The sequence below is a fragment of the Drosophila subobscura genome, chromosome O (assembly GCF_008121235.1).
Source record: "Drosophila subobscura isolate 14011-0131.10 chromosome O, UCBerk_Dsub_1.0, whole genome shotgun sequence".
Taxonomy (NCBI): Eukaryota; Metazoa; Arthropoda; class Insecta; order Diptera; family Drosophilidae; genus Drosophila; species Drosophila subobscura.
Window position 1 is genome coordinate 412,736 of NC_048533.1, and position 24,731 is coordinate 437,466.

General features: G+C 45.1%; 2 protein-coding genes across 2 annotated transcripts; one reads left to right on the top strand and one right to left on the bottom strand.

Moving 5' to 3' along the window:
* Window positions 1-1,505: 1,505 nt before the first annotated feature.
* Window positions 1,506-23,621, bottom strand: LOC117897125. Its single transcript, XM_034805777.1, has 4 exons — window positions 23,380-23,621; window positions 18,196-18,776; window positions 5,065-5,475; window positions 1,506-4,993 (listed from the first exon to the last, which is right to left on the bottom strand). Exons 1-4 carry the CDS (start codon window positions 23,453-23,455, stop codon window positions 1,784-1,786), a joined length of 4,278 nt encoding a protein of 1,425 aa, XP_034661668.1. The 5' UTR covers window positions 23,456-23,621; the 3' UTR covers window positions 1,506-1,783.
* Window positions 21,692-22,597, top strand: LOC117897126 (60S ribosomal protein L7a-like; the record flags this gene model as incomplete). The annotated part of the gene is made up of 1 exon (XM_034805778.1): window positions 21,692-22,597. A coding segment is annotated over one exon (789 nt), but the record flags the coding sequence as incomplete, so codon positions are not given.
* Window positions 23,622-24,731: the final 1,110 nt, after the last annotated feature.

Genomic DNA, 24,731 nt, shown 5'->3' on the forward strand with positions numbered 1-24,731 from the left:
TTCTCACGCCACACACTACACGAAGTGTGGATGAGAGAATGTGTAAAAAAATTAAAAAAGCTGCTGGACGGGTTGGGTTCAGCCACGGCATATTAATTTGTTCATTCTGTCTATAATAATGATCCAATCTGATCCCAATTCGGTTATATGATAGATATGGTCATTCCCTACGGAATGGCGTTTTTAATTTTCTCTTACCTTGGCGTTTCTAATTTAAAATCACTCAGAAAAGGAAAAAAATCCCTTTTGGCCTTGCTTTCTATTCACTTGAACATGCCAAATTCGCTCTGTGTGGTTCCGTTTACAGGTTCCACCATGTGCGGTTCATATGAGCTCGGAGTGGGGCGCTATTTGAAAATTAGAAATACCTTTTTCCATGTTTAGCTATAACTTGTTTATTTAATGTTGTTAATGCATAACAAATTATTTCTATTGAATATTTGTTTGATGGTATTCCTCTGTTTTAGCCGGTTCTGTTGTGTTTCTTTGTTGTGTGTGTGTGTGTTTTTGGCTGTTTTCTTTTTGTGCAAATTATACAATAATTTCCAGTAATACTTATCAAATATCTGGTAGTTTCAGCATTTCGAGCGGTAGTGATTTAGAGTTTCGTCCTACATTCGTTATTAATAATTTATTTTTGTTCTATTCGTGGTATAAGGTTTTTTTTTACTTTTAGTTTCTCTGGTTTGTTTGCTATCTATAAAAACACATTTACATACAGTCGCATATAGGATAAAGTTATGTACATATAAGCATGCATATAAATACATTTTTATTGAAAATGTCTGTGTGTATTTCACAAATAACAGCACTTACATAGACAAAAACTGTGTAACTTAGGCTTAGGCTTACATTCGTGTTTGTTTATTGGCCGTTTTGGGGAAATTTTGGAAAGTCGAATTTAAACAAAATAAACGAGATGTGTGCAGAAAATTGTGTAAAAAAAGTTTCAAAAATAGTTTCAAAATATTTGGAAAATAGTTTAGGAATATTGGGTGGTGGCAGGCCTATGTAGGTAGGCGTATGTAAGAGTTTCCGTTAGAGTATTTCCTTTTTGATTTTGATTTGTATTGAGTATAGTACGAGTACATATGTGTCTATGTACATACATACGTGTTTTTCTTTGTCTTCTAAATCACGAATTAATATTTCGTTAGTTATGGGAGCCGCTTTAATCCTTAAACCGCTTAGTTGGGTGCTATACATGGAAATTCTTTATGGGCGTATACAATTGTCAACTTCTTACGGGTTTTTGATGTTTAGTCCATCAGAAATGATAAAGTGCAAAAAAGTGTCACCTAAACTGAGAAACAAGCGCCAACTGTGACTAGTTGTAAATAGATTATAATCTGTAGTAATTATAAATGTTTTAAGTTCCCTATATGTATGTTTAAGTTAATGTTTTTTATATTTTCTCTGTTTACTTTGCGTTGTTTTCGTTTTCGTTTTCGTATTCGATTTTTTCCTTACAGTCTAATTTTGTATTTGGTTCTTATTTTTCTTTTTTTTTGAAATTTGATTTCATGCAGTGCAACCCTGCCGTTCTTGAACAGGCCTGGCAACTCTGAAAAGCGCGAGTTGCCTGACGACACTAACCATACAGTATACTGCAAGGTTAGAAACCATACAGTATACTGCAAGGTTAGAGCTGCCGATAAAATAATGCTATGGGGGTTTCCCCGCTTCAATTAGTTTTTTGGTTCGACTAGAGTTAAGAGACTAAATGTAACAATTCCATTGGGGGCATAAGATACTCACCTTGAGGGGGATTATGGGTTTAGAGTTAAATGGTCCACACCTGAACCTTTTCGGCCACCACACACCAGCTGGCGCGTTCGTAGTAGGAGCTCACGATATGCAAACTGGCCACATGATGGTTGATCAGCGAATCCAGTTCGCCCTCGCGGAACACATGGTAGTAGCGATGATGCGTGCTCGAGCCGCCCTGCGAGGGACTGTCCAGCGAGTTGGTGGAGCTGTTCGAGTGCTCTATCGATTCGATAGAGTTGCGCTGCTGCAGCGGTGCCTGCTGCTGCTGTTGCTGCTGCGTGGCCGAAGGATTTGCGCACACGGTCGAGGGCGTGGAGCTGTGCGTGCCCTGCTTCATGGCTGCCATGTTGCGGCGACGTTGTCCGTAGTCGTGCATGGAGGCATGGCCTAGGCCCTCGCCTAGCTGATCGCCGCCACGTGCTTCGAGAGCCTCGGCATCTTCGTCTTCCTCCTCTTCAGGAATGACATCATCATCGTCGTCGCGCACATCGCTGTCTCCATCGTCCTGAAGCAGGTAGGCCGTCTCCGGATTGAGCTGGTAGTGGCGATTCCGTTTGTAGTTGAACTTGGAGATTTTGCAGTGCTCGTAGATGCCCAGCGAGTAGCTGGACTCATTCTCCTCCTCCTCCTCCTCTTCACCATCCTCCTCTTGTATGGTGAAGCTACGCGTCTGCGAGGACAGCGAGGATGTGCTGGACGAAATCGGTGACTGCTGCAGACTTGGCTGCGTGGATAGATTGACCAGCATCAAGCGACGCTCTCGCAACTCATCCCGGAAGGCGCTCAGTTCCCCATTCGAGCGTTTCTTGGTGCCGCCCAAGTACTCGGAAAGATCTCCAATACCATCCAGGGAACGGCACTCGGCACGATTGCTCTTATCCTCCAGCTCACGCTGCAGCTGCGCCTTCAGCTGCTCTGCAAACTCCGCACAATCCTGCGTGTGTCCGGACTCCCGTTTCTTCGGCAGCAGTGGAGCACTGTCCGCATTGAGGATGATGTCATCGTTGGCATGTGGCACGGCGTTATTGATCTGCAACTCGCCCTTGTGGTACTGCTCCTGCTGCAAACTGATCATCTGAGCCAGGCTGGCCTCTCCCTCGTCCTGGGAGGCGGATGTCGATGCATCTCCACCTTCGCCGCTATTGCCAGTTGGCAACTTGGCCGAACGCGGCGCACTGATGACGCTGTCAATGGAGTCGGGCGAGGAGGGTTCGCTGGAGTCGCTGTCCAGATCATCAGTGGCCGGATTGAATAGCTCCAGCGAGAGCAGTCTGCTGGCCAGCGAATGTGCTGACGCCGATGTGGACACACCTGAGCCCGAGGCACGCCGCACAATTGGAAAATTCTGACGCTGCAGCTGCTGGGATTGCTGCTTTCGGAACTTGGGTATCGGCGGCAAGTCCCTGATTGTTTGACGAGTAATTTTGTGCATTGGATGGGGCATTGACTGGGGCTGGGACTGGGTCTGTGGCTGGGTCTTCAACTCAGGTTGGGGCTGCAACTGAAGTTGTTGCTGCGACTGCAGCTGAGGTTCTGTCCGGGGCTGTGCCTGCTGCTCCTTCTGCTGCTTGATATGTGCCTCGTCAAAGCTAAAGCGTGCCGGCTTAGAGGGGGGAGTCAGAATGGCCATAGCCGCCAACACAGCGGTGGTAGACTGTGGCGGGGACATCACCGTACCCTGGATGGCAGCCGGCGAGTGCGCCGGTGTCGGAGGGCAGGGCATTATCAGCGGCGATGTTGGCGCAGATTGAGTGGGCGGCAGTCGAAAGTTGGGATAGTTGCTCCCCTGTGGATTAGCTGCTCCAGTCGTTCCCCCCGTAACCGAATTCACCGCTTGACCATTGCTGGAGGAGGAATTGCTCGAACTGGAGTTGGAGTTGTGGTGCTGATGCTGATAGTTCAGCTGCTGCTGATGCTGCTCTGGCTTGGGTATGAAGATGACCGAGGCGAAACTATCCTCCGACTCGATGCTCGTGTCCGACTGCAGACTGCTGTCCTTGGACGAATCCGAGCCGGATTCGCGCGAGTGTCGTCGGGCCTTGGCTTGCTCGCTGTTCTCACAGACAAAGCATTCCTGCTGGTACTGGCTGCAGTAGCAGACATTCCCCAAACTGCAGTCCACGCAGCTGCAATACGTCACTGAGCCGGCAGCGGTTGTTGGTGCGGGCGACGTGGCCGTATTGGACAGTATTAGGTGCGACAGATACTGCTGCGGCAGATGGTGGTGATGATGGTGATTGTGGTGGTGCTGCTGCGGCTGCTGTGGTGCCGACACTGTGGTCTGCTTGTTATTGTTGTTTGTGGCAGCATAATTCACCATCGCGGCGCTCTGTACCGGAATCGATGGCGTCTGTGGCGCACTCTTGATGTTCTGGATCAGCTTGCTGATGCCTTTTTTGGTCACCCGCTCCAGGCTGCCCGTCGAGCTCTTGATTTTGGTGGTGAATCCCTCGCGTATAACCTGCAGCCGCTTCGAGAACATCGCCGAGCGACAGAGGAACGCCTCGTTGAGGGATGTCTGCTTTTGGATGCGCTTGCGCACGCGTTCCTTCTCTCGCAGTCGATTGCAGGCCATCAGCTCCTCATTGAGAGAGCTCTGCTTGCGCAGCCCCGAGGCACTGCCTGGTGGTACCGTTCCATTAGTCGTTGCCACCGCTGAGGCATGATGATGGAAATTGTTGGCATAGCAGCCGCTTCTCGTGCACAGGCTGCTGCTCATGCCCCCATTGACGCTGTTGTAGCTGTTCATCATATGGAACGCCTCGGAGTTCGGGGGCGTCGCGGCATCTGACAGGCCATCTTCCTCGCAGAGCGATTGCTTCTGCTTGATGAGTTTGGGCCGTCGGCTGAGCGTGTTGCCCGCACTGACCGTGATCGTGGGCGAGTGCCTCCCATTCAACTGCTGTGCCTCGGGTGCATTGAGCAGCATAGCCGCCGCACTGGCCTTTGGCTCGCCCGGAATCAGGGGACCCCCCAGACTGGGCACACTTGAGCGTGAGCGCACAATCTGTCGGGGTGGCGGCTGCAAAATGCTGCCCAGGCTGCGGGACTTCAGGCCGGCGGACAGTGGTGGATCCGGTGGAAAGTCTTCAAAGTCTTCCAATCGACGCAGCTCGATGGGCAGATCCTTGGCATCCTCATAGTCCAGGCTGCTGTCGTTTTTGGTATCCTTGGAAGACCAAGAGTCCATGAACCACGCATGACGACGTCCACGGGCCAATTTCTGCAGCAACAAAAGTGAAGATTGAGGTTGAATTTGGATTCTATCTTGTATTTTTTAATTGCTGAACATACCTGTATGGCGCGTCGCACAAAACTGTAGCAGGACTCACCGGGCGACGATGAACTCAGACTTGAACTGTCGCCATCTCCTGCCGAGCGGCTGGAGTTTGTCGAGTCCTCCGTGTAGGCGTGATACGGCGCCTGACAATTGTCGTCGTCCTCCTCATCGGAATATGAATAATTGCGATTCTTGGGCGGCTGCCACGGTATGAGCACATCCTGCGACTCGAAGCGACGATGACGCTGCTCCAGTGCCCACACAGTTATGACCACACGGCCGCCAATACGCAGGATCCGGGCCAGCTCCCTCAAGGCCTGAACACGTCGCTCCGTCGTAGCAAAGTGATGCACGACGGCGAGGGAGAGCACGGCATCGAAGCTGTCGTCGCGGAAGGGCAGCTCCAGATTGTCGCAAAGCGCCACCTGCAAAAAAAGAAAACGAAACAAAAAACATGAGACGGATTGCTTTGAGGAAGGAGTGTTCCAGATGCCCCCAGTGCGGACCACTGACAATTGGGTTACGTAAATGCCAAGCGAAGCCCACGCTGGAATCTCTTTGCTACCGGAACTGACTCCCCCTAGGGTCTCGCTCGCAAAGTATTTTATTTGAAATTGTGCTGCAGTTGCGGGCAGTGTGGGGGGACACACTGGGGACAAAAACCATTTCCATGTCAAAGCGGTTCAATATCATTGTATAATCTCTTTCTATTATACAGTGTGCGCTAGATAAATAGAATGTATAAAGATAACAAGATAAGAAAACATTGCAAACAGCAGCGCAGTAAAAAAATCGAAGCATATCGTCTGAGGTCGCGCAACGAGAAGACCACACCTCCGATGCGGAACACGGCGAGCGCCAAGATCTCACCAAAGCCCTCTGGACACTAGGCACCGGTCGAAACGACTGGCCGAGAGCCAGGGTTCAAGCGACAGACGACGGTCGACTCGAACAACAACGTACTGGCCAGCCTAGGATCGACGTCTGAGCAGCTGGTAGCCATCTTCGCCCAAGAGGGGAAAATGTCGGACACCGACTATCTGAAGGCAGATTTGGAAATCTTGACCGACATGAAGGATGCCGTTATACGCGTAGAAAACCCGTTTGTCTGCGAGCTCAGGGGGATCATACCAGGGGGTATCCCTTATCCATACCATCTACCTCATGTTAATAACATGTTTCTTCCCTTCCTTGATGAAAGTACAGTCTTCGAAGGGTTGTCACCAATTGAAATCTGTTTCTTTGCGGGTCCAGATAAAGTTCCGAGCTGTATTTTAAAATGTTGCGCTCAAGCCCTATCTCATCCTTTGACCATCTTATTTAATTTTTCCCTGGAGCATTCTCGCCTCCCCATGATCTGGAATGAATCCTACCTTATTCCTCTTCACAAGAAAGGGTCCAGATCTAATATCGAAAATTATCGTGGTATTGCTAAACTATCTGCCATTCCGAAGTTGCTCGAGCACCTGGTCACTCGTCAATTGCAACATTTATGTTCTAGCATTATATCCCCGACGCAACATGGTTTTTTTAGACATCGATCTACATCTACAAACCTTTTAGAATTCTCGTCTCTAATCAACCGACGTCATTTTTACAGATTTCAGTAAAGCTTTTGATCCTGTTAATCATACCCTGCTGATCCATAAGCTCTCTTTATTACGTTTTCCCACAAATCTTGTAAATTGGATATCATCGTACCTGTCGAATCGCACACAGCGTGTTTTGTTTAACAATGTCTTGTCGAATGTTGTGAAAGTAACCTCTGGAGTTCCTCAAGGAAGTCATTTAGGTCCGCTTCTTTTCAATTTTTTTGTGAACGACCTGCCCCAAGTTATTTTGCACTCAGTTACTTTAATGTATGCTGATGACGTTAAAATTTTGTTTTCCTTTTCCGACTGGTACTTGCTTACTCGCCTACAACTTGACCTTGATGAATTAAGCATTTGGTGTTCAAATAACCTACTTTTCTTGAACAATTCCAAGTGCAAACTTATGACTTTTCACCGTCGTGCACCACTATTCTCTAGGACACCATGTTCTGGAACGAATCTCCACATCAAATGACTTAGGAGTCCTTTTCGATCACAAGCTATGTTTTAATAGCCATATTGCTTCAACCGTTAACAAAGCTAAGGGAACTGTGAAGACCACGCAGAGTGCCGCTCCGACCAAAGTTCCCCAAAACCTCGGACTATAGTTTTGAGAAAGTCCAGAGTCTCTGCGTTACCACAGGCCATTGTTTTGGCTCACTTCTACTACTTTTTATTTATTTATTTCAATTAACAATTATCTGCTAATAATGGAATAGGAATAAAAACAAACTAATAATATAATAATAAAAACAAGAGAGAAAGGAAAGATACAATTTACACATTTTCTAAACTAAGGTAATGATAAATGTTAAATATAATTTTTTCAAGGGATAATTCGGGGGATATTGGATGGTACAAGTAATTATAATTATTGCATAAAACCCGGAAAGGTTCATGCTGGGAGTAGTTAGATCTACATATGGATAATCGGATGGGGCGGAAAGTGCGGGTTGGTCTAGAGGGAACCGAAAAATAGATTCGTCCCAAAAGCGTTTGGGAGTCCACAATCCCGAGAATGAGCTTATGCATGAATACCACCCCATTGCAAATTCTGCGATGGTGTAAAGAGGGTAGGTTCAGTAGTTTTAGCTTAGATAGGTATGGTGGAAGGAGTCTGTTAGACAAAGACAAAATGTGGTGCACGGCGGTGAAAAGTCATAAGTTTGCACTTAACATGGTTCAAGAAAAGTAGGTTATTCGAACACCAAATGCTTAATTCATCAAGGTCAAGTTGTGGGCGAGTATGCAAGTACCAGTCGGAAAAGAAACGAGAAGGGACGTGTGAGACGCTTCTTACGCGTCACAACTTTTATACCCGGCACTCATTACTACATCTGCACCTTATCGTTTATTTGTCAAATTTTACATTTTCTCTTCATCTGTCATCTACATCAACAACACTACTCACGCCCACACGCTCCTTTAGCTCGCCACCCTACCCTAGACGGGGGACTGACTCTCAATGAGTCAGGGCAGAGACTCGGAAGAGACGCGACAGAAGCAGAGACGTGTCAGAGGCAGAGGCCACAAACTGCGCGAAGCAGAGTGTGAATGAGAGAATGTGAAAAAAAACAAATATAAGCTGCGGGACGGGGTGGGTTTAGCCACGGCTATGGCAAAGGCGCAGGAACGGCAGGGGCAGACGCCACACACTGCGCGAAACAGAGTTTGAATGGGAGAATATGCAAAAAACAAATACATATGTATATGTATAAGCTGCGGGACGGGGTGGGTTTTGCCACTGCAAATTAATTTCTTCATTGTGGCCATAATAATGCTCCAATCGGATCCCAATTTGGTGATCTGATAGATATGGTCATTCCCTACGGAATGGCGTTTTTAGTTTTCTTTTCTTTTCTATCTTAAAAATTGTAGGATTGGGTGGGTTTCGCCCTTTTGCGGGGGCGGAAGGGGCGGGGCTCATTTTTGAAATACACTGGTTTCAGTGTGAGCATACAGCAGTCTGGAGCCAAAATTTGGTGGCTCTAGCTCTTATAGTCTCTGAGAACTAGCCGACAAACAAGACGGACAGACGGACGGACGGACAGACAGACATGGCTCAATTGACTCGGCTATTGATGCTGATCAAGAATATATATACTTTATGGGGTCGGAAACGTTTCCTTCTGTGCGCTACATACATTCACTTTGTGCACAAATACAATATACCCTATTTACTCTTCGAGTACCGGGTATAAACACAATTTTTAACGTCATCAGCATACATAAAGAGAAATTGCGATTCCAAAGTAACAAAGTAACTTCTCGTTGAGAGCATTGAATTGCTTCCGAGTATCTTGGAAACCATTCCTCGTTTGTTTCATAAAGGTGCGCATTTCCGCCTCAATCTGCCTGCAGCCCAAACATGACCAAGAAAGACCCATGCGTTTCGATATTAAGACATTAAGACGTCCAAAGTGACCACCTCCAGCTCTTTTTATATGAGCGTAATTATCACAAAGCCAGCAGCTGAAGTAGGAATCACCGTTAATGGTGCCACCAAATTCGCGTTTTTTATACCCGGTACTCGAAGAGTAAATAGGGTATATTGTATTTGTGCACAAAGTGAATGTATGTAGCGCACAGAAGGAAACGTTTCCGACCCCATAAAGTATATATATTCTTGATCAGCATCAATAGCCGAGTCTATGTCTGTCTGTCCGTCTGTCCGTATGTCCGTCCTGATGAGCGCCTAGTACTCAGAGACTATAAGAGCTAGAGCCACCAAATTTTGCATCCATACTTCTGTATGCTCACACTGTTACAAGTGTATTTCCGCCTCCGCAAAAAGGCGAAAACCTCCCAAATCGACAATTTTGAAGATAGCAGAAAACTAAAAACGCCATTCCGTAGGGAATGACCCTATATCAGATATCAAATTGGATCCGATTGGATCATTATTATAGCCACAATGAAGACATTAATTTGCAGTGGCCAAACCCACCCCGTCCCGCAGCATTCACATTCTGCTTCGCGCTGTTTATGGCCTCTGCCCCTGACACTTCTCTGCCTCTGCCTCTGCCGCGACTCTGCAGTGTGTGTCTATACTATAGACTCTATAGGGGAGGGTGGCGAGCTAAAGGAGCGTGTTGGCGTGAGCAGTGTTGTTGATGTAGATGACAGATGAAGAAAAAATTTAAAATTTGACAAATAACCGCTAAAGTGCAGATGAAGTACTGAGTGCCGCGTATAAAAGCTGTGACGCGTAAGAAGCGTCTCACACGTCCCTTCTCGTTTGCACTGCAGATAAGAGCCATTTTCAACAGCTGTTGGGTCACTGTGCACAGCGAGAAAAAAGACACACTGAGAGCACAAGCTAGATGAGAGACCAGGCAGCAGCAGCAGCAGAACGAGCACGATGATCAGCAGTTATGTACATACATATGTACGTATGTATGTAAATATATACAGGGCAGACGGCGCAGCGAAGTGGCGAAAGCTAACGGCGAACTCCGATAAAGCAAAGCAGATACGCCGAGATATTAGTCCATAAACGAAGAATGCAGGCGTCTTATGGTGAGAGTGAGAGCCAGAGTGCAGCTCGCGTGAAATCCAGAGAGTGAGTAGGCAGTGCCACGGATTATGCGCGAGAACGGTGAGTGCCAAAGAGCGATGCGTCGATGAGTCAAACAAAAACAATGCAACGCTCCACTGTTAGATGTATGTACATACATATGTACATGTAGGATAAGTTTATTAAAATAATAGTTCATTAGGTTATTAAACTATGAGTACAGGACAGTTAAATTAAGTGTCTCTTGAACATATTTCAACGGCTTCTTCAACTACGACAAAACACGACTGCACAACTTGATGACTAACAAGGGTATCTGTAACTACGACAAAACTGCACAACTTGACGACTGACAACGGATTGCCGACCGCTCTCTCTCTGTGCTCTGACTTTTCCACGCTCTCTCGCTCTCGCGATCTCCTCTTTGACCTATGCTCTCTTCTCTCTGCTCTCTTGGGGTGGGTCCGCGCTTGTACGCTGAGCTAGCCTTCTTACATACATTTGTACATATGTATGTTCGGGAGCCACAGAAAAATGATAAGTTAATCATTTAAATTTAAAACACTGAGTATACACAAGTTTTATAAAATATGAAGATGTGTGTAACTCAGGTACTTAAGACCAAATTGAATTAATTACAGTTTATAAGTTTCTTTTTTTTTGATAAGGCGAAAGATGCGAGAGCGATGCAGAAACACGACCGGCTTGCTTGAGGCGGAGGAACTATCTGAATGTTCTCAAATACTGTCCGATTATCCGACGCCAAACGTACAAAGTACCAGCACAACAAGCTCTTCAAAAACCCAAAAGTGACGAACACACAAGAAAGCTGGCGCGACCTAGACGGTGCTTTCGTATAAAGCATCCAAGAGTTCCCTGAGCTCTCATGAGTATCCCCTTCGCGGGGTGCTTAGTATTGCAGTATTCCGAAGTATTCTGCACTATTAATAGGTCATCCGCATAGGCAGTAACCCTGTAACCACTCCCCCTGCCCGCTGCTCAGCCACCTGGTTACCGTCGGGTGTGTGCCAGAGGGTTAAGAGGCATCCTTTGAATATGCTCCGCAGCAATGGTAGTAAATGCAAGCATGCCACTTGTGGCATGGCTGGTCGTATTGCATCCGACCGCTGTGACTTATAGGGACTGAATAATTTAATGGCCCAGAAAATTTTCATCGGTGTCATTATTTCACGCACGAGATCCTCATTTTCTTCACCCCGATATAACTCCGTGCCGTCGGAGGACAGACGAACGGAGAAGATCTGGAATCTTCTCTGGGGACCTAGCAACCAGCATATCCTTACAACTAACAGTCTGGTGCAGTGTATTCCAGGCAGAGATATATGCAGTCTGGTACGCGGCAAAGTTGTTATACACACTGGACATATGTACCTCCGAGGAACATAGCAATCTGCGTCGACAGCCAGGCTGATCAGATCAGAACGCACTCAATCGCACTCACGCTCCAGAACTGGATCGGCTAAGCCAATAGCGGACGAAGTGAGCAGTATGCGGAGGCCAATACGAGATATCTCGTTATAGTAGAGTTATAGTCGGAGGTGCTTTCCACGAATACCTTTACAGCCTCCAGACATGCCTCTAGGCAAACTTGACAACTGGCCCTCTTTATTGAGGCTTTGGGCTGGTTTGGGAGGACTCCCCCATGCAGAGGATAACATCCCAGCTCGAGTGTGGGCATCACAATGCGCAGAGCTGCCTCTCAGCCGAGGTCCCTCGGGCTTCGACCGAGCAGCCCCATACACCTTATTTAACCGAACCTACTCCTCTCTGCACAGGTCCTTACATAGCACGTTCCCCTTCTCAGTATTTGTACTTATCAAACGGACTATCGTTCGATCTCTTGGCAGAACAAAAAAGTCTCAGTCCAATGAGAGCAATTAGAAAGTGCTTCTAATGAAAAGCATGAAATGTTCGAGAAAAACTTCCTGATCCAGCCAATTGGCATCCAAAAGGCAATGCGGCTAAGCGAGCTAACAGAGTGCGTTGGCGTGAGAAGTGATGTAGATGAGATGACAGATGTAGAAAACTGTAAAGTATAAAATGTAAAATTTGAAAAAAAGTACTGAGTACCGACTATACAAGATTTGACGCGTAAGAGGCGTCTCACAAGTCCCTTCTCGTTTTTTTTATGAACACTTATTTTTTGTCAAAATCCCTTTCCCTCTCCAATATAATGTGAAGAAGAAAGACATGAGCGATATTATACCGCTCTTTCGGGCTGGCAAATTTAGTAAAAGTTGGTTTTTGTCTTGCTTGTGCATAAGGAAACTTCTATTGGGTAGGTATAACAAACTGACAACCAAATAATGCTTTTTCTGTCTTTATTCATGTTCACATCAATGCACGCCATTAATATTAATTTCCATGTCACGGGCAGACCCGGATGGCGCCATGACGGTGCGAATAACCCCAGCGAAAAAAGAGGAAATGGCAAACGAAAGGTATTTTATTTGCACGCTGCTGAAAAATTGGCGAGAGTGTCAAATTAATCGATTAAATCGAATATTCAGTGTTCCTGCGTATGTATATTTTAAATTACTTTCTGGATAGTGCATTGGCAACAAACTATCGATTGATGATTGTAATTTATGCTATAGAGAAAAACGCTAAAATATCCTTTGAACACAGGAACGTTTTTTTGCTCTCTGATCAAAAAAAAAAACACAGTTTATTTGTTGCAATCTATGAGAACAATTACGACTAAACAAAGTATTTGCTCTCTCTCTCTCTCTCTATCAAAATTGTCAAAACTTTCCGTGAGTTTTTAGACCTGTTCTAAAATCTGTAGCCTGTCCCGTTTTGTGGATATCAATTAAAATTAACATTAACATAAGTGTTTTAAATCAATAAACGAGTTCAGGTGCATAAAATTTGGCACAATTGTATCAGCTGAAGAAAAAGTTCTGTCAGTTAATCCGAAAACCTTTGAAGAGAATTGAGTTGCAGTCTATTGTAAATATTTAATATTTGCTTAAGCAAATATAGCATTTGAGTTACATATGTACATACATACATATGTATATGCCGCATGACCATCGCTTATACATACATATGTACATAACCATACATAACATACAGAAGCCACGCTGCATTATAGAGCGGCCGCTTTCTGCCCTCATAGTTTCTTGTTTGAATGTCCAAGCTAGGATGAATCCATTCACTAAATTTATTTCTTTTTCCCCTTTGTGCTTTTACAGCTATGGCTTTACAAATCATATTTATAGCTGACAGTCGCCATTTTGCACAGTTGAACATGCATGAGAGTGCTTTGTGGATGTGCAATGTAGTACGCGTCGTCCACATTACGCTTTTAAAATTTATGTTGACAAGGTTTTCCTCTGGCGGTGGATGGAGAGTGCCCTCAACCAGGTGAGAATGAAACATATTACGCATACGTTGCTTTGCACGCTAATGACGGCAAAACCGCTGAAAGTTTCAGAAAGAACCTACCGACAGATACAAGGAGCGGGGCATTCAGGAACAGCACTCTCAGCTTTACATTTACATTTTATGCAGTTGCTCCTTTGCCCCACTCGGCTCGCGGGTTATTTAAATGGTGAGGAGCCGAGTCGATAGAGCCATGTCTGTCTGTCCGTCCGTCTGTCTGTCCGTCCTTATGAGCGCCTAGTAGAGTGAGACCAAAAGAGATAGGGCAACCAAGTTTTGCATTCAGATTTCTGTATGCTCACACTGTATGCCCGCCCCCTTCTGCCACCACAAAGGTGATTAAAAGGTGAAGATTCAAAAAAACTAAAAACGCCATTCTGTAGGGAATCATTTCATATCAGATCACCGAATCATTTTTATAACCAAAATTAAGAAATTAATTTGCAGTGGCTAAACCCACCCCGTCCAGCAGCTTTTTTTTTGTTTTTTGCACATTCTCTCATCCTCACTTTGCTGCGTGTAGTGAGCGGCCCTACGGCAGTGATATAGATGTAGATGACAGGTGAAGAAAAAATGTAAAATTTAGATAAGGTACAGATGTAGTACTGTGTACCGGGTATAAAAGTTGTGACGCGTAAAAAGCGTCTAACACGTCCCTTCTCGTTTTTCCTCCAATTTGCTCCGTTTTCTCCTTTTGGCCCGTTTGCCCCTTTTGCCTCTTGAAAATTGCAGTTTTCACCTGGACCTAAACAGAAAGTAAGCCATAAACTACCACAGCCTTTCCGTGTGGCAACTTAGTTATCCTGCTGAAGCGCTACTCTTTCACTCTCTTTTATTTTCTCATATTGAGTTTTACTTTTTTATGTTTTGCGGCCTCTGCACTACCCACATTTATGCAGAAGTTGTTGGGCAGTGTTAAAATGTATGAGCCTCCAGCCCTGTACCTTATTTGCTTTAAAAATTATTGAAAACCAGGCCATGTACGAGTTGCGGAAATCAAAGTTCCCTTTCCCGCCTCCCACCAGTAAGTGCAACTTTCAGTCGCCGGCCAAAGTTAAATTGGTTTTGCATACAGTGAACGTATTCGCTGCGAAAAACTTGCATCTGCTTGCATGTCACGTTTGCATCGGGTGCCCAGTGCCTTCCTCTTGAGTTTATTTAAAACACATTAGGTAAATGGAAAGAAAGCCAGACAGAATCCCTGCAATTGAATGTGATTGAATTTTCATCTGTTCTATGCACGGACATGTATAGTGTCTGTTTGCTGGGTCCTGTTGCACACTGTCATCAAGAGTGATTAGAGACACATGCAAATATTTATCTAGATGTCATGAAGTCGTGCCATTCGAAAGGCAGCAATCAGAGGTATGTACTTATGTTGTCAGGGCCCGATAATGTGACAGGTTATTAAATAAATTAAACCATTTACAATAAATGGTGGGCGAATTGGTGAACGGCAGCAGCTGTGGAACCAAAACCAACACCCTGCAATGTCCTGGCCTCGTCAATCCCACGCAAAAGCAATTTAAATGCACAGAATGCGTGTTGTCGATTATACTCGTCATATAAGCCATAATTATGGCGGCAGACAGACGGAGGAATGCATTTCTTATACATAGGGTATATTGAATTTGTGGGGAATAAAGGATGTTTGTAACGTATTGTACAGTATATACATATATTCTTGATCAGCCGATTGAGTCGATTGAGCAATGTCTCTGTCTGTCCGCCCGTCTGTCTGTCCGTCCTTATGAGCGCCTAGTAGAGTGAGACCATAAGAGATAGGGCAACCAAGTTTTGCATCCAGACTTCTGTATGCTCACACTGTTACAAGTGTATTTCAAAAATGAGCACAGCCCCCTTTCGCCCCCGCAAACCGCGAGAAATTTGCGGTATTCACAATTTTGAATATATGATAAAACTGAAAACGCCATTCTGTAGGGAAGAACCATATCTATCAGATCACCGAATTGGGATCGGACTGGATCATTATTATAGCCAGAATGAAGAAATTAATTTGCAGTGCGGTACTCAGGCAGTATGTCTCTGTACCTTATTGTCTTTGTACCCTGTACTCGAAGAGTAAATAGGGTATATTGAATTTGTGGGGTAAAGTGGATGTATGTAAAGCACAGAAGGAAACGTTTCCGACCCCATAAGGTTAGGTTAGGTTGAGGCGGCTGTCGGGGATTGTCAGAGACCCGACACACTTAGGCCGGTTTCGGCCCATTGTGATACCGCATGTTTTTGCCCCTTCTCTCCCGTGAGACCCTATTTTATCCATTATCCCATCCGGATGCCCTTATGAAGCCTGCGATCCGTCTGGGACTTATTGTAGACATGTCCGAAATGTCATTTAGAAAAGGAGCGCCCAAGTATTGGAGTCTCCTTCTACTGAGAGCCGGGCAGGAGCAGAAAAGGTGTTCCACAGTCTCCTCCTCGTCCTCATCTCTACAGCTTCGACAGAAATCGTTATAAGGGGCTCCCAGCCTGTTTGCATGTGTGCCTATTAGCCAGCCCAGTGTCCCGTAAGGGGAGCGTATGACTGAGCTGCACCTACTCCTACTGAGTTTGCAGAGCTCATCGGTGCGCTTCCTATTTATGTTAGGCCATGTTTGCCGAGTTATGCGACATAGTGGCACAGTTTGCCATCTGTCATTTGTAAGTTTCTTAAAATGTTCTTTTATTTCGAGCTTGCAGGTGGCCATTGGCATACGAATATCCTCCTTATCATTGAGAAGGGGGATTGTTGTTCCAGCTCTGGCCAGCTCATCTGCTATACAGTTGCCTTCAATGTCCTGGTGGCCCGGGACCCATATTAGGCTGATGACGAACTGATAAGCCATCTCGTGAAGAGATTTGCGACAGTTCGCAACTGTGGCCGAGCTTGTCGTTATCGCATTCAATGATTTGATTGCAGCTTGGCTATCACTGTAGATGTTTATGTGAGTCGCTTCAGGGGTTAGTTCCTGAAGACAGCTCAGAGCTTCCTTGATCGCTATGACCTCCGCTTGGAAGACACTGCAGTGATCCGGGAGCCTGAAGGAGTAGCTTATGTTCAGCAGTTCGGAGTATATTCCTCCTCCGACCTTGTTGTCCAGCTTTGAGCCATCAGTACAAATTTGAATGGCTTCCTTTGGACCAGGTGGTCCCTCAAGCCAGTCGTTTCTGTGAGGGATGATTGTCTCAAAGGGGGTAACTGTATACTCCCTCGGAACGCAGTAGTCCGTTTTTGCAGGGACGATGTTGTTTCCATTTAGGATGGATGCATGGCCGGTGCGCTGTGACACCCATTGGTCGGAGTCTCTGAGACGGATTGCTGCCATTTCTGCCTGCTCCTTACCTGCAAGGTCAGGGCTCTGCAGGCAAAGTATAGCATTTAGCGCATCCGTTGGCGTTGTGCTCAGAGCTCCACTGATGCTTAGGGCTGCAGTTCGCTGCACCTTGCTTAGTTGTTTTGTGATGGTCCCCTTCGATAGGGCAGTCCACCACACTGTGACTCCGTAGAGCAGTATTGGTCTAACTATTGCTAGGTAGATCCATTGGACTATTCTTGGGTTCATGGCCCATTTTAGCCCAATGGCCTTCTTGCAAGTGTAGAGGGCTATCGTAGCCTTCTTCACTCTGTCTTTGATGCTTAGGTTCCCGCTGAGCTTTTTATCAATTACCAACCCTAAGTAACTGGCACTGTCGCTGAAGGAGAGCCTGCATCCGTTTAGTATTGGGGGGTTGAGGGGCGGGATTTTGTATTTGGTTGTAAACAACACAAGTTCCGTTTTAGAGGGATTAATTCCCAGTCCACGCGACTTTGTCCATTCTGACAGTCGTGCGAGCTTTGCGGTCATTAGTTCGCAGAGTGTTTGAGGGAATTTTCCCGAGAAGATAATGGCAACTTCCGACCCCATAAAGTTTACGTATATATTCTTGATTAGCTGATCAAGAATATATAAACCGGGTATAAAAATGGTCAAAAATCATTACTACAGAATCAGGGTAGGCATAAAATAACCTTTCGTATATCTTTCGATTATTCTCATTCAGATATTTATATATTGTTTCTTCTTAATCCGAGAGGATATAGAAAAATGAAATGGAGTCGGTTTTTATTCTGCATACTTTAAATTGTATTTATAAGGGCTATTCATTCCCCCATTCCAATTTGTTCAATTGGAAACAATCTCCAGTAACTGCGCAGTGCAATTATGAAATATTTGTGGCTGCAAAGGAGGTGCTGCAGTTCAATATATCCATCGCACTAGAAAATTTAAAACGCCTATGACTGCTCGCTAACGACTCGCTTTACATCGCTCTTGTTCACCATTGCAATTACGGAGCATTAAAAACTCCCCTAACCATGCAACGGCAGCAGAAACTTGTGTTAATAATTTCCAATGATAAGCATAATTTATTCCTGCTGCTAATGGCCGACTCAAGTGAAGCAGCAAATTCTCTGCGGGAGAATTTAAAACTAGCGAATGTTGTATGGTTCTTCCAACCAGCATTCCTGTGGCTTGTTAGTGGAAAATGGGTCAATTGCTCGTAAAACTACCAATATAACAAACACTCACATACAATTAACACCTTCAGGCCACAAACACACACCCTTGACTCCCAGTATCTTTACTCACCTCTCCTCCCTTCTCGTTGGCCACTTTGCTAAGGCGGTAACACCGCTCCACGCCAATTGTGAAAATTGCCGGATTGCATTGTGTGAGGTAGCGTCCGCTGCCACAGCCCACGTCGCACACGACGGAGCCCGGCTCCAGGTTGCTCAGAAAGTGAGCCATACGTGGCCGCACCGGGCCCGTGGGCTCCTCACAGTGCTCGTACACATCATGGACGTAGGCACGCTCCAGAGCTGCCGAACGACCGCTGGCATCGTTACTTAAGTTTGTGCCTGAAGATGATGATGTTGTTGCTGCTTGCGTCAAACTCTTTGTTGCAACTGTCAGAGTTGAAAGTGTGCCAGTGGCAGCGCCACTTGCAGGTCTGTGTCCTGGTCCTGCTGCTTCTCCTGCTGTTCTGATTGTAGTCGAGGATGCTGTTGGTGATATAACTGTGGGCGCCAAGTCTCCCGTTTGGGTTATGCTTGATGCCGCATTGGTTGCTGTCGTTGTTGTCAATTGTTTGGTCATTGTTGCTGTTGTTGGCGCTGTATCTGTTGGAGATGTGTAGCACTCTTCAAGTGTTGTTGACAGCGAAACTTCATCTGCAGCAGAAAAATGAAGAAAACGAAATGGCATTCCCATTAGTCTGTAGTCTGAAAATCTGGAGTCCTTTAAAGTTGGCACAGACCGGAAAAAGTACGCTAGTAGAAGCTATTAATTGTGTCAATACGTATTTCCCAGTAAACTCATTAAAGGGAACGCTATTGAATTCTCAGAAGTCCATCAACCCGTTTGCGTAGTTGCAATGTAATTTATAGTCTGCCAAGAAATTTGTGTAACTAAGACAATTTCCAGTCTGAATGCATACCATTAAGTCAATTCTAGACTTTCTCTTGTTGCATGGTGAAACAGCAACAATACAAAAGCGAAAAAAAAATCAAGCAAACAATTCTTTTAACCGTACCCCTATTGGTTATTGTTGATACTGGTTGGTGCACGTCAGAACAACGTCAAAACACGAAAACCCACTCACACTCACGCATACTGGAAATGTGGAAAAACTGTTCGGAGCTGCTCCCATTGTACTATGGTCCCAATTACCACTTTTCTTGGTCAAAAGCTAATTTTTAAAAGTTAAAACCAAGACTCGGTTCTTGGCACTCTGCATTAGAATAAGATTGACCCAAAAGTTTCGTACCAGACATTTTCATAGATGGCGCCACCTTCGCAAAATCTGCTGTGAAACCTAGCAGTCATTACTGCACAGCGTGTGCAGTGAAAAAGTACCAATTTTATATCTCATAAATTGAACGAGAAGAGAAGTGTGAGACGCTTTTTACGCGTCACAACTTTTATACCCGGCACTCAGTACTAAATCTGCACCTTAGCGGTTATTTGTCTAATTTTAAGTTTTTCTTCATCTGTCATCTACATCTACAACACTACTTACGCCAACGCCTCTTTAGCTCGCCACCCTCCCCTAAAGCAACACACTGCAGACTCACGGCAGAAGCAGAGACAGCGGCCGGCGGCCAGTGTGCGGCCACTGCGCGAAGCAGAGTGTGAATGAGATAATGTACAAAAAAAAAATATAAGCAGCGGGACGGGGTGGGTTTAGCCACTGCAAATTAGTTTCCTCATTCTGGCTATAATATTGGTCCAATCGGACATCAATTTGGTGATCTGATAGATATGGTCATTCCCTACGGAATGGCGTTTTTTTAGTTTTCAATTATCTTTAAAATTGTTTGGAAGGTTTTCGCTCTGTTGCGGGGGCGGAAGGGGGCGGGGCTCATTTTTGAAATACACTTGTAACAGTGTGAGCATACAGAAGTCTGGATGCAAAATTTGGTGGCTCTAGCTCTTATGGTCTCTGAGATCCAGGCGCTCATAAGGACGGACGGACGGACGGCCGGACGGACGGACAGACAGACATGGCTCTATCGACTCGGCTATTGATGCTGATCAAGAATATATATACTTTATGGGGTCGGAAACGTTTCCTTCTGTGCGTTACATACAACCGTTATTCCCCACAAATACAATATACCCAATACAATATACAATTTTTACTCTTCGAGTACCGGGTATAAAAATACGATTAACTGATCAAATTTTTTAGATATATTTTATTCAGTAGGGTTTTTACTACGTGTTTTGTAATGTGAACGGTATCTAGTAGTTGGCGATGTCTTTGTAATTGTATGTCAGAGTGAGGCCTTCAATATGTATCAATTCGTACTGAAAACTAATTTTTGAAGCTTATTGTGTGTCGTAGTGCAATAAATGATTGTTGAAATGTTTCTAGTCAGAAATGTCACATTTGACCACAACTCTTATAATTTGCATTTATAGATCAAAACCTCAATAAGACATTTTTTTTTGCCGTTTGGAACACAATGAAGAAGATAATTGTGAAGTAGGGTGACATCTTGCATTTAATTTAAGCCAAAGTATTAGTCACTAGCTATTTTGGAAGGCTAGAGTTTGATATCCAGTGTAATATTGTCTTATAATGGAAACTCCTAATAAGAATGCTTTGTGAAAGAAAAAAATTGATTATCTTGGATTTTTAAGCTGTTTTAATTCGTGCTTCGACTTATAGAATCTTGCACTGCTAAACATTTTCCGATACTTTTTTTGCTTCTAACATTTTGAGAAAAAAAAAATAAAAACCGTTTTTTCCTTTAAAAAAGGCGGTGCCACGCCCATTTCCTCAAAAAACATGCCCCTGGCTAATCTTAACTAATATTGAAAAACTAAATCAAAATATCTTATTTCTTAGGACAAAAAAAGTGGTCCTTGGGACCATAGTGCATTGGTGTTGACCTTTTCAGTGCAATTTGAACGCCATCGGCTAATAAATTGCATTAAAAAGTCATTGAACTGAAGGAAATTACCCCCCAGATGGGGTGGGGGAAGAACTTGTGCGCGTTAAAGTGTTTGCCAAACGGCATTAGTGCTGTGAAATGCAATTATAATTTAAATCGGATTAAAAGCAGTTGTAGTGGCAACAATGACACAGCACGGAAAAGTTAAACTATGAATAGGGAGTCTGTGTATAGGTCATGTCCAAAGGGTGTTAAAGGGTGTTAGTGTGTGTGTGTGCGAGTGACTGAGGCTGCCTTTGAGAGTGTATGAGGTGTTGATACTCTGCTAAATGAATTATTAAATGTGTATATTCTATGACATTTTTATAGATTTTATTAAAAAGTGAAGAGAGGACAAAAACTTGTCCAAATTATAGCACACACATTCCGATCGACCCCATGGTGAAAATTTAGTTAAAAACGAGAAGGGACGGGTGAGACGCTTCTTACGCGTCACAACTTTTATACCCGGCACTCAGTACTACATCTGCAATTCAGCGGTTATTTGTCAAATTTTACATTTTTTCTTCATCTGTCATCTACATCATTCCTTTTTTTTTTTTTACCTTTTTGACTAGCAGACGTAAAGCTGGTCTTTTTTTGCGGCCCGCAAAAAATCTGCTGTTTTCGTTAACATCGTTCAATAAAACAAGCCAGTGACCAAGAAGGTTGCCCCAGCTCCTCTGGCCGTCAAGAAGCCAGTGGTCAAGAAGGTTGTCAACCAGCTCTTCGAGAAGCGTCCCAAGAACTTCGGCATCGGCCAGAATGTTCAGCCCAAGCGCGATCTGTCTCGTTTCGTGCGTTGGCCCAAATACATTCGCGTCCAATGCCAGAAGGCTGTGCTGCAGAAGCGTCTGAAGGTGCCCCCACCAATCCATCAGTTCAGCCAGAGCCTGGACAAGACCACCGCGGTCAAGCTATTCAAGCTGCTGGAGAAGTACCGCCCCGAGTCTCCCCTGGCCAAGAAGCAGCGCCTCAAGAAAATCGCCGAGGCCAAGGCCAAGGGCAAGGAAGTGGAGCCCAAGAAGAAGCCCAGCTATCTGTCGGCCGGTACCAATACCGTCACCAAGCTGATTGAGCAGAAGAAAGCCCAGCTGGTTGTGATCGCTCACGATGTCGATCCCCTCGAGTTGGTGCTCTTCCTGCCCGCCTTGTGCCGCAAGATGGGTGTGCCCTACTGCATTGTGAAGGGCAAGGCTCGCCTGGGACGTCTCGTCCGCCGCAAGACCTGCACCACACTGGCCCTGACCAGCGTTGACAACAACGACAAGGCCAACTTCAGCAAGGTCCTGGAGGCCGTCAAGACCAACTTCAATGAGCGCCACGAGGAGATCCGTCGTCACTGGGGCGGTGGCATCCTCAGCTCGAAGAGTCTGGCCCGCATCGCCAAGCTGGAGCGCGCCAAGGCCCGTGAGCTGGCCCAGAAGCAGGGTTAGATATCACAGCTCAACAGCAGCGTACAAGATCTATGCTATAAGGTGGAGACTTTAAGTACACTGATGTACTCAATGATTTGAACGGGCAATGACCATTTGCGCCTGTCCACTGAGAAACAATCAACAACACCACTCACGCCAACACGCTCCTTTAGCTCGCCACCCTCCCCTAGAGACACGCACTGCAGAGTCATGGCAGAGTCGTGGCAGAGACACGGCAGAGGCAGAGACGTGTCAGGGGCAGAGGCCATAAACTGAGCAAAAAAGAGTGTGAATGAGAGAATATGTAAAAAAACAAGTATAAGCTGCGGGACGGGGTGGGTTTAGCCACTGCAAATACATTTCTTTATTGTGGCTATAATAATGATCCAATTGGATCCCAATTTGATATCTGATAGATATGGTCATTCCCTACGGAATGGCGTTTTTAGTTTTCTTTTATCTTTTGTAGATTTGGGAGGTGCTTTTGGCGGGGCTCATTGTTGAAATACACTTCTAACAGTGTGAGCATACAGAAGTATGGATGCAAAATTTGGTGGCTCTAGCTTTTATAGTCTCTGAGATCCAGGCGCTCAACAAGACGGACGGACGGACGGACAGACGGACAGACAGACATGGCTCTATCGACTCGGCTATTGATGCTGATCAAGAATATATATACTTTATGGGGTCGGAAACGTTTCCTTCTGTGCGTTACATACAACCGTTAATCCCCACAAACACAATATACCCTATTTACTTTTCGAGTACCGGGTATAAAAAAATGGAAAGCATTAACATCATCGGCCTTGTCGATTTGTCCTATACAACAGAATGTGTTTCCCCCCATCAAAAAAAAAAAACAACAACAGAGAAACACAGACACGCACACACGCAGTGTGGTCCAGGCGGATGCTCACCTTTTGTTGGGCTGTTGTTGCGCTGATAACACGCATTCAACAAAGCCGTCGACGACACAAGTTCCGACGATATCATGCGACAAACAGAGCAGATTGCCTATATATGCTGAATGCCATATATAGAATGATCAAGATGGTGAGGATATAACGACGTAGACGACGACGACGCGGTCGGGAACAACAGCAACGTCGCAGTCAGAAAATCAATGTGCGTGCATAATTTACACTCTTGACTCAACTTCCACTGCCAATTCAGGTTCCGGTTCCTTTAGGTTCGACAAGTTGGCTTTGGCGCTGTGCCCTCTGCGAGTATGTATTTTTAGAATCTCGAAGCGGTGCACGTTTTATACGACAATTTGCTCAATTTATTTTTTAAATCTGTCATTATAGCAACTACAAAATGTAATTGCTATTGTTGTTGATGTTGTTGTCGCTGCTGCTTCAAAGGACACGGGCATTTACACGGACGTACGAACGCACGCTTTCCTTGACTTGCTTTTCCATGCCTCGAGTTCGAGCACACAAAATAGGATACACAAAATGCTTTTCCACACAGCTCCGTTGGCTTTGGCTGTGGCTCTGGATGTGGCTTCTGTTAATGCCTCTGGCATATGACGATTATTTTGTGTGTGCGTGTGTGTGTGCGTGAGTTGTTTTTTGATTTTGCTGCGTCTTATAGTCACACTTTTCACTTGCACTTTATCTATTCTCGAATTGGCGCTGCCTTAACTTTCTCTGCCATTAATTTTCCATTATCTGTTTCGATTTGATTTCTGGGAGTATGTTTCAATTCTAGGACACAGGTACTTGGCGCTTTAATTAAATACAAACGTATGTACGAGTATCTATGGCTGTGTCTGAGTCAGTGTTGGTGCTCGATTATCTGTGTGTGTGTGGTGGTCCTGTCTCAGTGTGTATTTTGTTCGTTTCGCGTGTCGGCCAGCCGCTGCCGTATCTGTTCTTTTGGAGTGAATGTCGCGTACTAAAGTGAAAGCCCGTTGGACTCTAATCTGTTTGTTCAAGGATGTTGGTGTGCCTGCCCTGTGTGTATTCCATTCGCCAAAGCTTTCCACAAATTGACGAAAGCTTTTATTTACAGTACAGCGTGTAGTACGTACAGATTTTTAAAGAGAGGGAAAGGTTTGAGAGAGAGTTTATATTAGAGCGAGCGCAGCGCGTATCAAGTGGAGCGGGATAATTCGACAGTCTTTAAAAATGAATTTTTGGATAGAAGAAGTGGTATCATGAAAAAAAGATGCTATAATGAGAAAATATAGTTTTACCTTGCGTACAGAATTACCGATATAAGCAATAAATAAATGCATAAACAGTTTTTATACCAGGTACTCGAA